Consider the following 15,426-nt stretch of genomic DNA (forward strand, 5'->3'; position numbering starts at 1 on the left):
TGCCTTGGCAAAGCTATTCAGAGATGCTGATGAGAACTAATTAGATAGTTTTAGCTGCCGAAACAAAAACAGAACACAGAGAGGTGAATTTATTCAGCAACATCTTTATGTGGAATTAAAGCCTGATACACACTTTAAATTATGATTGGCCAATCACTGACAAATTTTACCACCCCTATGTAGTATGAGGGTCAACAGATACCAAATATTATGAGCAGATTGCGCAGGTAAACTCTCATATTACATGGAGGTGATAAAATTGGTCAGCGATTGGCCAATCAAAATTGAAATCGTGTACCAGGCTTAAGACTTTTCATTATGTGCCAGAGAGATGCAAGTAACTCTCAGCTGATAAGGAATTATGAAAATGGACCAATCAGATCTTGGCAGGATTCAATTGGTCCATTTTCAAGCTGCATACATTTGTGAACAAATTTTGAATCAGCTTGAATTTTTTTTCCCTCTCATTGACCATTCCTAAGCTATAGCACGTTCTGTTCTATGGAGAGGGAAGGAGGGAGGACGGATGGCAAATGATCTAGCGGCATCCCTTGTGGACCAAAGACAACGCACTTTTTTTTAAATGTTAAAGGACAACTGTAGTAAGAGGTATATGGAGGCTGCCATATTTATTTCCTTTTACGCAATACCAGTTACCTGGCTATCCTGTTGATCCTCTGCCTCTAATACTTTTAGCCATAGACCCTGAACAAGCATGCAGCAGATCAGGTGTTTCTGACATTATTGTCATATCTGACAAAATTAGCTGCATGCCTGTTTCTGGTGTGATTCAGACACTACTGCAGCCAAAAGACCAGCAGGGCTGGTATTGTTTAAAAGGAAATAAATATGGCAGCCTCCATATACCTCTCACTACAGTTGTCCTTTAAGCAATCCATCATGGGTCAGCTATACCCACACTAAGCTATCAGTCCAGCCAGCCCAAAAACAAGAATCTCAGCCCAGGTTCATCCAGCTTGTGTATGAGGGAGGGATCACGCTTGTGTTGGCAGGAAGTGTGGGTTACTCCTTTGTCTGCATTTTAATTAATGCTTTTTTTTTTTTTACCAGTGAATCTTACTGAGGAATAGCATGCGTTGTGCAGTAAAGTAGTGCAGGTTGTATCTTTTTAATGCTACACAGAATCACATCATGGCTCCTGAAGACAGAGTGGCCTCATAGGAAAGCATTAAGTGAGAAAGACTTCTGCTATAGAGAAACCAGATAAGATGAGAATTCAGAGAGGAATGTGTACACTCCCAGACAGATGTTTTGTGAACTAATAAGGCAACTGGAACTTTGAGTTAAAATTAAAAAAAAAAAATTCAAATATATTCTTTCTGCCTTATGTAGTGGAATATGTGGGAAACTGTATATTCTGCTTCACGATGTGTTCACCAATAGTCTCCAGGAGGGGCCAACACTTGTAGGACTATTAACCTCCTTAGCGGTAACCCCGTGTGTGACACGGGGTAAGCCGCCGGAGGGTGCCGCTCAGGCCCTGCTGGGCCGATTTACATAATTGTTTTTTTGCTGGACGCAGCTAGCACTTTGCTAGCTGCGCCAGCACCCCGATCGCCGCCGCCGCGCGCCCGATCGCTGCTATCCAGTGCGGCGCGCGGCCCCCCCCCCCCCCGACCCCGAGCGCTGCCTGGCCAATCAGTGCCAGGCAGCGCCGAGGGGTGGATCGGGACTCCCAATGACGTCCCGACGTTGCTGACTTCGGTGACGTCATCCCGCCCCGTCGCCATGGCGACGGGGGAAGCCCTCCAGGAAATCCCGTTCTTTGAACGGGATTTCCTGATCGCCTATCGCCGGAGGTGATCGGCGGGGCTGGGGGGATGCCGCTGAGCAGCGGCTATCATGTAGCGGGCCCTCGGCTCGCTACATGATTTAAAAAAATAAAATAAAAACTGCTGCGCTTCCCCCTGGCGGTATTTTTCATACCGCCAAGGGGGTTAACCACTTGTATGTGGTTTGTGACAAATTATCTACATCCTGTGGGACTACCAAGGGCCATAGATAATCATCTATTGAATCCGACGGCCACCGCTCATTCTCGCACTTGCTCCCATGCTTGTTCTTTGCCACTGCCCGTTAGAGGGGAAATGAATGAATGGAAACACTGTTCCCATTTATTAAACTAAGTACCTGTGTCAATGATCGCTGGAATCAGTGAGATGCCTGCAGTCATTGTAATAACACACTGTACCAGTATCATGGCAATATTCAAACAGAGAAGACTCCGCTGGCTGGGTCACCTATATAGAATGGACCCAGAAAGATTTCCCCGACAGGTTCTGTTGGCTCAAATTGCACATGCAAAAAGACCAGTGGGATGACCTATGCTTTGATACAAAGACTCTTGCAAGCGTGATATGGATTGCTTTGGCATTAATACTGGAGGCTGGGGTAAACGTGCTGAAAATAGATCCTTATGGCGTCAAGACCTAAAGACACTACGAAGTCTGGTACTAAAATTTAAAGCAGAAAAGACTTTGCATCACTTTTGCCGCACTGGCCAATTCACATTTTATCTGTGACAAATGTGGCAAGAAATGCCGTGCTGCTATTGGCTTATTTAGCCACAAGCGAAGATGTGGTAACGCTTACAGATGATACCCACAGATGTAGCAACAATCATCTGAAAATGATGCAGTGGCCAATGATTGACTATGCTAACAGGAAATAATGCACAAGGACATCTTGTGGCCAAATAGTAAAATTACACTTACATACATTTATTTTAATAAAAAGACCCACACATACATTTAAAAATAACACCTTACCTCCCATACTATCCCATAATTACCCAAATAAAAGTTTTGCAGTAAAAAAAAGAAAAAATGAAAAAAAAAAGGACTGAACTTTTTTTTTAATATGTATGTCAAGAGGGTATATTACCGTTCATTTAGAAAATATGGGCTTGTAAATAGAGATGGATGCAAAACTGAAAAAAATGCACCTTTATTTCCAAATAAAATATTGGCGCCATACATTGTACTAGGGAAATATTTTAAACGTTGCAATAACCAGGACAAATGGGCAATTAAAATGTGTGGGATTTAATTATGGTAGCATGTATTATTTTAAAGAGAACCCAAGGTGGGGTTCTGACAATGCTATCCGCATACAGAGGCTGGGTCTGCCTATACAGCCCAGCCTCTGTTGCTATCCAGATCCCCCCTAAGCCCCCCCCCCTGCGCTCTGCTACCCCCCATAAATCACAGCCGCGCTGTGCGGGCTGTGTTTACCTCTGTAGTGTTAGTCTCAGCGCTTTCTCCCCACCTCCTGCATAGCTCCGGTCCCCGCCTGCGTCCCTTCCCTCCAATCAGCGGGGAGGGAAGGGACGCGGGCGGGGACCGGCGCTAGGCAGGAGAGGCAAGACAATGTTTCATCACAGTTAACAAAGAGGCAGGGGACATACCCATATCTCAACTGTGTGCACTGGAGCCGAATTGATGCATCCACATCGTGGCACCAAATTCAAAGTCAGAGGATGGCATACATGTGATTTGGATTATGTGGTGTATGCCTTGAAGTGCCCTTGTGGCCTATTGTATGTTGGGCAGACCACACAGAAACTTAAGAAAAGGCTATCATCACATAAACACGCAATTAGAGAACGTTTGGTGGACCAGGCGGTCCCATATCACTTTGTGCAGGCTAAACATCATGTAAGCCAATTAAGATTTATGGTCATAGAGCGGGTGGCCCCTTTGAGGAGAGGGGGTGATCGAGTTAAAAGACTTCTTTGGAGGGAGGCATTTTGGATTATAAAGCTGGATACAATGGAGCCTCGGGGACTTAATAGAGAACTTAGTTACATAGTTATTTGGTTGAAAAAAGACATACGTCCATTATTTAAGCTTTGTTCTCATGAGGCTCCATTGTGTCCTGCCTAATGTCAGCACTTTATTGTTTTTATAATTTAGTATTGTTGTGTTAAAAAAAATTTTCCCCTTTCCCCCCTCCCTCTCCCCCTCCCTTGTACCCCTTCCCCTGTCCGTCCTTCCCCCATGTCCATTCCTACTTTCTTATTGGGCCCACATAACGTTACTGTAGTCTCTTCACCCTAGACATGTACTTAGTAGGGAGATTATGTGATTCCATGGTAGTCCTTATATGTACATGGATCCTGGTTACAGTGTCCATGTATGTTCCTTTGCCACATATATATTATGCATCGTATCTTACAATCAGTGGCGGCTCCAGCTTCAGATTTTTGGGGGGGCTCAAAGGGGCATGAGGGCTGGCAGGCCGGGCTTGGGGGGGGGGGGGGGGGGGGATTTCGCGCGCCGCGGCGAAAATTTGGGCGTGGTCATGATGTCATGTGGGCGGGGCTAACTTTAATGTAGTTGTACCAGCTAACGTGGTTACATGAAAAAAAAAATGAAGTAAACGCACATAATGACAGGTAGCCTTTCACCAGTAAATGCACATAAGAATCAGCTTTTCAGCAGTTAATGCACGTAATGACAGACAGCGTTTCCTCATTAAATGCACATAAGAGACAGCTTTTCACCAGTTAATGCACATAATGACAGACTGCGTTTCTGCAGTAAATGCACATAAAGGGACAGCTTTTCACCAGTTAATGCACGTAATGACAGACTGCGTTTCCGCAGTAAATGCACATAAGAGCCTGCTTTTCACCAGTTAATGCACGTAATGACAGACAGTTTCCCCATTAAATGCACATAAGAGCCTGCTTTTCACCAGTTAATGCATGTAATGACAGACAGTTTCCCCATTAAATGCACATAAGAGCCTGCTTTTCACCAGTTAATGCATGTAATGACAGACAGTTTCCCCATTAAATGCACATAAGAGACAGCTTTTCACCAGTTAATTCACATAATGACAGACTGCGTTTCCGCAGTAAATGCACATAAGGGACAGCTTTTCACCAGTTAATGCACATAATGACAGACTGCGTTTCCGCAGTAAATGCACATAAGGGACAACTTTTCACCAGTTCATGCACATAATGACAGACAGCATTTCCCCAGTAAATGCACATAAGAGACAACTTTTCACCAGTTAATTCACATAATGACAGACTGCGTTTCCGCAGTAAATGCACATAAGGGACAGCTTTTCACCAGTTAATGCACATAATGACAGACTGCGTTTCCGCAGTAAATGCACATAAGGGACAACTTTTCACCAGTTCATGCACATAATGACAGACAGTGTCCCCAGCATAGGTAGCCAGGTGTATAGATGTCCCCAGTATATGTAGCCAGGCGTATAGCTGTCCTCAGTATATGTAGTCAGGCTGGTGGTGGTGGGCTGGGGGCCCCAGGGCACCTCAAGCCTGACTGGTGGTGGGCTGGAGGCCTCATGCCTGCGTGGCTGGTGGGCTGGGGTCCCAGGGAAGCTCAGGCCTGGCTAGTGGTGGTGGGCTGGGGGCCCCAGGGCAGCTTAGGCCGTGCTGGTGGTGGTGGGCTGGGGGCCCCAGGGCAGCTCAGGCCTGGCTGGTGGTGGTGGGCTGGGGGCCCCAGGGCAGCTCAGTTGGTGCCGGTGGGTGGGGAGGAGGGTGCCAGTGGGTGGGGAGGAGGGTGCCAGTGGGTGGGGAGGAGGGTACCTGTGGGTGGAAAGGAGGGTGCCACTGGGTGGGGAGAAGGGTGCCAGTGGGCAGGAGGAGGGTGTCAGTGGGTAGGAGGAGGGTGCCACTGGGTGAAGAGGAGGGTACCTGTGGGTGGAAAGGAGGGTGACACTGGGTGGGGGAGAAAGGTGCCAGTGGGTAGGAGGATAGTCTCAGTGGGTAGGAGGAGGGTGCCAGTGGGTAGGGGGGTCGTCAGTGGAGGGGAGAGAATGCCCGTGGGTGGGGAGGAAGGTGCCCCTGTGTGTGAGGAGATTGCCCTGGGGAGAGAAGACAGGAAGAAAATGATCGAGGCGCCAGCCGCGCTAATAAGGGATGCGGGAGCCTGCTTTATTCCTCCCTCCCTCCTCCCTTCCTATGAATGCGCCCCCACCTGCTGTGAATGTCCCCCCCCCCCCCGTAGGCAGTGTGTGCAGAGCGGAGCGGTAGGTCCTCTTACCGCAATCCATGCTCGCCGGCAACTAGTCTCCTGCTTCCTGTTTACCATGACGTCACAGGAAGCAGGAGACTAGTTGCCGGTGAGCATGGATTGCGGTAAGAGGACCTACCGCTCCGCTCTGCACACACTGCCTACGGGGGGGGGACATTCACAGCAGGTGGGGGCGCATTCATAGGAAGGGAGGAGGGAGGGAGGAATAAAGCAGGCTCCCGCATCCCTTATTAGCGCGGCTGGCGCCTCGATCATTTTTTGTCATCTGACAAGTGCGGGGGGGGCTTTAAGAGGGGCTAACAAGTTGCCAGCTGGGGCTGAAGCCTGGGCAAGCCCCAGTGTAGCGCCGCCACTGCTTACAATGTGATTGTTTACATATGCTAATGCGTTGTGTACGCCATACACACGTATTTTACTACGCATTGAACTTTGAGCGCTCCTATTGGTCGCCACCGCTGCCCCGCCTTTCAGCGTGTGACGCATGGCGGCTTCTCTAGCCGCCTACGTCACCATCCGCCCGTCTGGACGCAGAGTGTCCACGCATGAGCGCGGACGCACAGGCGTCTATCCCATCTAGTCCCCTGTCAGGTCCGCCATGGGCGGATGGATGGGAGGAGATAGTGGTGATTGACGGGCGGAAGGGGCCGCGGCGGTTTACCAAGGTGGGTGTCGGGGGATGGGAGGGACCCCATTTGAATGTACCTATGAGGCAGCAGCCTCTAAGTTCCCCATCAGGTCCGGCAACTTACGGACTATTATGATTGGGCATTGTGCTAAGTGTGTGTGATTGGCTGCTGCAGTACCATGCTTGGTATATAAATGTTAGCTTGTACTGTGTATATGTGACATGTATTCAGCATGAGCTTGATAAAGAGGTGATTTCCTCGAAACGTCGCTGTGACCTGCTGAGATGGTTTTATCTCAATAAAAGAGCATTATTGAACTGGATGGTGCCGGCTGTCTTTCTACTTAATGCAGGAGAGGCGGGGGGAGCGCTGAGACTAACAGTACATAGGTAAACACAGCCTGCTGCGACACGCTGTGTGTCAACAGCGCGGCTGTGATTTATGGGGGATCTTGATAGCAACAGAGGCTGGGCAGTATAGGCAGACCCAGCCTCTGTATGCAGATAGCATTGTCAGAACCCCACCTCGGGTTCTCTTTAAAACTGTAATGGCCTAAAATTGAGAAATAATTATTTTTTCCCCTTTTTTTCTTATTTTTCCCATTAAAATGCCTTTGGAATAAAATAATTCTTAGCAAAATGTACCATCCAAAGAAAGCCTAATTGGTGGCAGAAAAAACAAAATATAGATGGTTTTGTTGTGATAAGTAGTAATAAAGTTCTAGGCGAATGAATGGAAGGAGGCAAGGAGCGCTGACAGGTTAAAATTGCTGTGGTACAGAAGGGTAAAAAAAAACCCAGTGGAGAAGAGTAAAAAGGTAGAGTGACCAGATTTTTGTGGGTCCAACCTGGGACAGGGAGGGGGCGCGGGGAGGGGGGGGGGAAGTGGGGAGGACTGAGGAGTGCGCAGCGATGAAGACCGGGGGGGGGGGGTGGCTGCGGCGCGCTGCCGCTGTGAAAAATGGGCGTGGCCATGACATTGTATGGGCGGAGCTAACGTAATGATGTAACGGCGAGGCATAAGAAAGCAGTGTTTACGCCATGATGTGGACAAACGAGACTTTGCATCATGGGTGTGCAGAAACTGTGTGATGCTAATAGTATAACCACAAAGCAGCAAACATAGCCATCTATGACCATTAAATAATAAATGCAGTAACAGTTACCCCGGACACCAGAAAATAAATGCAATGGGCAACATGTCAGCACAAAATAAACGCAATGCGGGCAACATGTCAGCACAAAATAAACGCAATGCGGGCAACATGTCAGTACAAAATAAACGCAATGCGGGCAAACATGTCAGTACAAAATAAATGCAATGCGGGCAAACATGTCAGTACAAAATAAACGCAATGCGGGCAAACATGTCAGTACAAAATAAACGCAATGCTGGCAACATGTCAACATGCCTGCGAAACGCGTTGCAACTTTGATTTGGAGTATGTCAATGGATTCGCGTCTGTTTTGAGGTTGACGGTTCTTGTGTCTGCTTTTGGGAGGTGGGTCCACCACTGCCTCCTTGCCAATTTTTTAATTTTTTTTGTATATTTTATCCTTTTGGCACCTCTGTTTGCTTAACACAATCAAGTCCACCCCGGGTGGAGGGGTGACATACCCCCCTTTCTTCTTTGATCTACAGAGAGCGGCTTCTTAATCCTGAGTGGTGACATGTCTAATCTCCACACCTGCCTTTACAGTGGTTACCTGGGATGGGAGGTTACCCCGGTTTGTGAGTATATTTCTACTTACTTTCAGAATTCCCTTTACCGGTACTTATTACACAATATTGGCAGGGCCGGCCCGCTCATGAGGCGGGGTGAAACTTTTGCCTCAGGCGGCAAATTTCTAGGGGCGGCATCCGCCCGTCGGTGGGTGCGGGGAGCCAGCCGCCCAGCTGGAGGGGTAGCGAGCAGGACGGGGGTATTGGGCCTAGCGGCGGGGTGGGGGGTCGGACCCCCCCCTCCCTCGCCTGGGTCCCCCGTCCTCCGCTCCCCTCCAGCCTTAAATACATCAGAAGCGCAACTCGTAAGAGGCAGTGGGTGGGGAGGACTCACCTCTTCCTCGATCCAGCCGGCGCTCCACTGACGTCACTTCCTGCAACGCCGCCCACTGTATTGTAAATGGACGGCGCTGCAGGAAGGGTAGTCAGTGGAGCGCACTCTGGATCGAGCGAGGAAGAGGTGAGTCCTCCCCGCCCACTGCCTCCCCGCCGCTAGGCCCAATACCCCCGCCCTGCCCGCTACACCTCCAGCTCGGCGGCGGCAACCCCCACGGGGGGGGGGGGGGTGTTCATCAGCAATAATTTTTTCAAAATGTGCCTCAGGCGGCAAAAAGTCTAGGGCCGGCCCTGAATATTGGGCTCTCGGTGTCCTTTTCTGTAATCTGATTTGACGTCTAAGTGATGACAGGAGAGGAGGCACAGGGACTAGCATGGGGCGCAGCCCAGGGGCAAGAGTGGGTGCAGCAATTGGGCAGGCATGGGGCACAGCACAGGGGCAGGCATGGCGGTACAGCACAGGAGGAGGTATGGCGCCCATGGTGCTGTGGCACCCATGGCACAAGCCATGCCTGTACCCCTCTAGATACGCCTCTGGTTCACAGAGCCAATCAGATCATCTGTGCTGTGAATGATTGCTGACAGCCAATAGCAGCTATTTTTCATGAAAATTAACCTGCTGAGCGGTCTGGACGAGCTCAGCTCGTCCAACACCGCCAGAGGCTGCCGCTCAGCACTTGCTGGGCAGATTTTAATGAAATAAAAAGCAGCACACGCAGCCGGCACTTTGCCAGCCGCGTGTGCTGCCTGATCGCCGCTGCAGCGCGGCGATCCGCCGCATGCAGCGGCGAAAGAGGGTCCCCCCAGCCGCCCGAGCCCAGCGTAGCCGGAACAAACAGTTCCGGCCAGCGCTAAGGGCTGGATCGGAGGCGGCTGACGTCAGGACGTCGACTGACGTCCATGACGTCACTCCGCTCGTCGCCATGGCGACGAGGTAAGCGAAACACGGAAGGCCGCTTATTGCGGCCTTCCGTGTTACTTCTGGCCGCCGGAGGCGATCGGAAGAACGCCTCCGGAGCGCCCTCTAGTGGGCTTTCTTGCAGCCAACTTTCAGTTGGCTGCATGGAATAGTTTTTTTTTTATTTAAAAAAAACCCTCCCGCAGCCACCCTGGCGATTTTATCAGAACGCCAGGTTAAGGGGAAAAAAATCAGCAGTTTAAACAAAAGCGTTCCCCCGCCTGGTGAAGTGTTAACCTCTACCTAACTAATTAACCCCTTGTGTCGCCTACTATTGTGTTAACCTAATGTTTCTTGGACAGCTGTCATAGCTGCCGCGCGTAGCGATCGGAGGCGATTGGGCACCTTAAAGGGAACCTGAAGTGAGAGGGATATGGAGGTTGACATTTCTTTCCTATTAAACAATGCACATTGCCCAGCTGCCCTGCTGATCCTCTGCCTTTAATACTTTTAGCCATAGACCCTGAACAAGCATGCAGCAGAACAGATGCTCTGACTGAAGCCTGACTGGATTAGTTTCATGCTTGTTTCAAGCGTGTGAGTCAGACACTACTGATGCATGAGCAGGACGCCAGGCAACCCGTATTGTTTAAAAGGAAATAAATATGGCAGCCTCCATATCCCTCCCACTTAAGGTGTCCTTTTAGAGTTTATTAAATCAGGCCTTTATTTATAGGCAGGGGGAGTATAGGAAGAATGAACAAAGAGAAGGGAGGGAGATATACAGAGGTGGAGAGGGAGGGCCCATAAAACACAGCTCGCAGGTTGACATTCTATCCGTGACCCGGAGAAACACAGCAGCGTAGCGCACGCCAGAACAGATGAGCTGAACCAAAATTAGCATTACGCTTCGCCGCAGCATCTGTCAGAACTGCTGATCCTCCCTCCAGTCTGAACGAACGCACGTCCAACCCTCCAGGACAAATAGCCTCTCAAAGCAGGGCAACGCGGAATACGAGATTCAGCCGATCGCAATCACTGCGCCACGACGTTGAGGCTATCATCAGAACACATTGTATCGCCGCATAATCTTCCTGCAGTCATCAATCATCCTGCCACAAACTCCCAACACCTTCCCGCCGCTAACAGCTCACATCTTTACACATCGAAAAACACACACGTCTGAAGTGTACTCATTTATTGGCTGATTACTCCTGGGCGTGGCTCCTGTGGGAACTGACTTTAAGGGCCTTTTTCCACTACCCTGCGATTTATGATTTGAATCTGGTCGCAAATCGCAAGGTACATTAAACTAATGGAAACTGCAGCAGCAATTTCCATTAGTGTGATCCGATTGCAATGTGATTTTGGTCACACAATCGCAATTGCATGGTGGAAATTGAAACGTGATTGCGATCGCAATCGCATTTCATAGTGGAAAAGGGCCCTAAAAGAAAACCAGAGCTCAGGACAAGAAAAATATTTATACATACCTGGGGCTTCCTCAAGCCCCATCGGTTCGCTCCCAGGCCTCTGTCCTCAGTCTTCTGCAGCTCCGATACCGGGTCCCTGCACTTCCGTCAGTCGGAGCCAGTCTGACGTAGGGGAAGTGCGGCCTCCACGTATCTTTCCAGCAGCTACTGAAGAGATACGCAAAGAGTGCACTTCTCCTGCGTAGACTGGCTCCAACTGACGGAAGAGCAGGGACCCGGTATCGGAGCTGCAGACATCGGAGGACGGCGGCGTGGGAGCGATCCAAGCGGATGGGGTTGTAGGAAGCCCCTGGTATGTATAAATCTCTTTACTGTCCTGAGCTCTGGTACACTTTAACTTAAAACCTGAGAACCTGAGATGAGTAATAAAAAAAAACATACCTGGGGCTTCCTCCAGCCCCCTTCGGCCTGATAGACCCCACGCCGTCCTCTTCTGCCTCCTGGGTCCTCAGCTATGGCCAGCGGTAGCTAACAGAGGATCCAGGAGACAGAAGAGGACAGAGTAGGAGCAATCAGGCTGAAGGGGGCTGGAGGAAGCCCCAGGTGTGTATTGTTTTTTTTTTTATTCATCTCAAGTACACTTTAAGGAATAAAATGGGTTATTTTTTTTACATCCTTAAAGGGATACTTAAGCCTTCAATTAAAAAAAAAATCAGTTTTACTCACCTGGGGCTTCTACAGTGGGATGCGAAAGTTTGGGCAACCTTGTTACCGTATTTTTCGGACCATAAGACGCTCCGGACCATAAGACGCACCTATATTTAGAGAACAAAAACGGGGGAAAAAAAAATACTAAATATGGTGCATCCATGGTACAGGGGCATCTTGTGGATCTTCTCCCCTCCCCAATTATGTCCTCCTCGTACCTCCTTTGTCCTTGTGCCCCCTTTGTATATTTAGTGTCACCCTCGTGTCATCCTGTGTCCCTTGTGTTCTCGTTTGTCCCCGTGTCCCTGTCCTCCTGTATCATGTCCCCGTGTTCTGTCCTGTTCCCCTGTACTCCTCTATCTTGTCCTCTGTGTCCTGCTGCTGTCCCTCTATTCCATGCCCATTTTTGTCCTCCTCTCTCTTGCCCCTTCCCTCATTCCTCCTCTATCTTGCCCCCCTGTGTCCTGTTACTGTGCTGTGCCGTTCCTCTGTCCTCTATTATGTGTCTGTTTCCTCGTATCCTCCTCTATCTTGTCCCATGTCCTGCTGATTTTCAATCCCTCTGTCCTCCTATCTTGTCCCCCGTGTCCCCGCAGCCCGTCCCTCTCTGACTCTGAATGTTGTGCAATGGGCTTACCGCTACAGGCTACAGATGATCAGCGGTAAGCCTCCGGGAAAAAGCCGCGGCAGAAGTCCGTGCAGCTGTTGAAATTTCCATCCTCTTCACTCGTGCTGGCAGTCCAAGTTCGTGGCTTACCGCTGCAGGCTACAGATCACAGCGGTAAGCCTTCAGGGAAAAGCCGCGTGGGTGTCCGTGCACGCTGCCTAATGTTTATCTAGCGTCACTTCCGCTTACATCACCAAGGCGGAAGTGACGCTAGATAAACATTAGGCAGCGTGCACGGACACCCACGCGGCTTTTCAATGAAGGCTTACCGCTGATCATCTGTAGCCTGCAGCGGTAAGCCACGATTTTGGACTGCCAGCACGAGTGAAGGGGATGGAAATTTCAACAGCTGCACGGACTTCCGCCACGGCTTTTTCCCAGAGGCTTTATCGCTGTGATCTGTAGCCTGCAGCGGTAAGTCACGAACTTGGACTGCCAGCACGAGTGAAGGGGATGGAAATTTCAACAGCTGCACGGACTTCCGCCGCGGCTTTTTCCCGGAGGATTACCGCTGATCATCTGTAGCCTGTAGCGGTAAGCCCATTGCACAACAGAGGGACGGGCTGCGGGGACAAGATAGGAGGACAGAGGGATGGAAAAGCAGCAGGGACAGAATAGAGAAGAAGGACAAGGGAGGCGGAATGCCTGGGACGCATTACCACGGGGATTCCCCGTGGATTGACACCTGGTGACGGCTAGCATTTGGACCATAAGACGCAGGCACTTTTTCCCCCTATGTTTGGGGAAGAAAAAGTGCGTCTTATGGTCCGAAAAATACGGTAATCATCATGATTTTCCTGTATAAATCATTGGTTGTTATGATAAAAAATGTAAGTTAAATACAACATATAAGAGACACACACAGTGATATTTGAGAAGTGAAATAAAGTTTATTGGATTTACAGAAAGTGCGCAATAATTGTTTAAAGAAAATTAGGTAGGTGCATAAATTTGGGCACCACAAAAAAGGGGTGGGGGTGGGTCGCAATTTCAGTGTTTGGCATGGGTGCTATATTACCCAGATACGCCCCTGATCACTGCATAGGCTAAACATCACTGGGAGGGCAGGGTTACATAGTTACAGTCATCAGCATAACTTATAAAGGTGTGTACATGAGCAAATGTCTGGCATGTTGCTGTGTGTGGTGAAACCCCTCCTACAGTGTGATGTAATGTCATGCCATGGCCCAGACAGTCTGCTGTCTGTGAACCTTGTTGCATTGTGGGAAATTACAGCTTTTTCCAACTGCCAAGCAAGCAGGACCTCTCTCTGTACATAGAACTATCAGTAATGAACATTCAGTACAGATCACCTGGCAGAACTAAAGATGTCACCAGTGATACATTTCAGAATGTAAATCAGTGTTACAATAGGCAAACACTGAGTGCCGTAAATAATCTATAAATTAAAATATTAAAAAATAAACAATTTTATTCATTATGCTATTTTCACTACTGTTACACTCTAAAGGAAAGTACAGTTTCACTTACCTGGGGCTTCTGCCAGCCCCCTTAAGCCACCCTGTGCCCGCGGCGTTACCAAACGATCCTCCGGTCCCCCTCCGCTGCTCCATTTAGCTGTCTTTAGTTGCCACCCACTGCACCTGTGTGGCCCTGGCCGCACGCCTCCTTATTTGTGTACCCATCGCCGGGAGTGCCCTGCGCAGGCGCAGTACGAGAAAATCTCTACTGCGCCTGTGCAGGACGGGAGCGCAAACAACCGCGCACGGCCAGGGCCGCACAGACACAGTGGACTGAAGACAGTGAAACGGAGCGGCGGCGGGGGACCAGAGGATCGTTTGGTAACGCCACGGGCACAGGGTGGCTTCAGGTAAGTGGAAATGGTTACTTCTTGTGATACACTTTAAAGAGAATCTGTATTGTTAAAATCGCACAAAAGTAAACATACCAGTGCGTTAGGGGACATCTCCTATTACCCTCTGTCACAATTTCGCCGCTCCTCGCCGCATTAAAAGTGGTTAAAAACAGTTTTAAAAAGTTTGTTTGTAAACAAACAAAATGGCCACCAAAACAGGAAGTAGGTTGATGTACAGTATGTCTGCACATAGAAAATACATCCATACACAAGCAGGCTGTATACAGCCTTCCTTCTGAATCTCAAGAGATCATTTGTGTGTTTCTTTCCCCCTTCAGCTCTCATCCACTGATGTGTCAGGCTGTTTCTTCCTGCAGAGTACAGACAGCTTTGCCCTTGTCTGTAATTCTTCTGTATGTGAAAGCCCAGCCAGCTCAGAGGAGAATTTATCCAGCTTGTAAAAGATAAGAGAGAAGAGAGAAGCTGCCCTAATCTAAATAATACACAGGCAGTGTGCAGAGAGGGGCCTGAAGGGGGGAGATGCATCACAGAACCACAACACTGAAGAACTTGGCAGCCTTCCAGACACAGGCCTGACAAGTCTGACAAGAGAGAGATAAGTTGATTTATTACAGAGATGGTGATAGTACAAAGTGCTGCAGTAAGCCAGAGCACATTAGAATAGCTTTTGGAACATGTAGGATGATAAAAAACAGGATGCAATTTTTGTTACGGAGTCTCTTTAAGTTGGCTGAGGCGGCCAATAACGACCGTCTGAGCCGAAAATCAGGCGCGTGTACAGCAGCTGGCGACCCCCGACAAATGAGCAATCTGCCGGGCGGATCTACTCACCCCCAGCAACGCTGATACCATTGTTTGTGCCGCTCCCCTGCCCACTGCATGACACACATGAGTGCAGCCCGAGCCAGCAATGTCGTCCAAAGGGATCAGATCCTCATCACCAACAGGCAACATCCATCAAAGGTGTATACGCACCTTTAGGCAGATCACTGATGGGCAGATTCTACTGACAGGAAGTTTTCCCAAATGTTGTAGTGATGGGGACCATTCTGGGGGCACAGAGATTCCAGTGATAGGAATAGGAATACAGTACCAGTCATATTTTTACATTAGCATGGCAGCCCAGGACTGCTAATGCAGTTCATATATCTTGGTTGGGGA

General features: G+C 49.2%; 1 protein-coding gene across 1 annotated transcript in view; it reads right to left on the reverse strand.

The window, feature by feature from the left end:
- The window catches only part of LOC137541586 (sterile alpha motif domain-containing protein 10-like), a 358,765-nt gene that overhangs the window by 66,094 nt on the left and 277,245 nt on the right, over window positions 1-15,426 (reverse strand). The window contains exon 4 of the mRNA XM_068262970.1: window positions 11,780-11,868. Coding sequence (XP_068119071.1) covers window positions 11,780-11,868 — 89 coding nt within the window. The remainder of the gene's footprint in view (window positions 1-11,779; window positions 11,869-15,426) is intronic.

Source organism: Hyperolius riggenbachi, chromosome 12, assembly GCF_040937935.1.
Source record: "Hyperolius riggenbachi isolate aHypRig1 chromosome 12, aHypRig1.pri, whole genome shotgun sequence".
Taxonomy (NCBI): Eukaryota; Metazoa; Chordata; class Amphibia; order Anura; family Hyperoliidae; genus Hyperolius; species Hyperolius riggenbachi.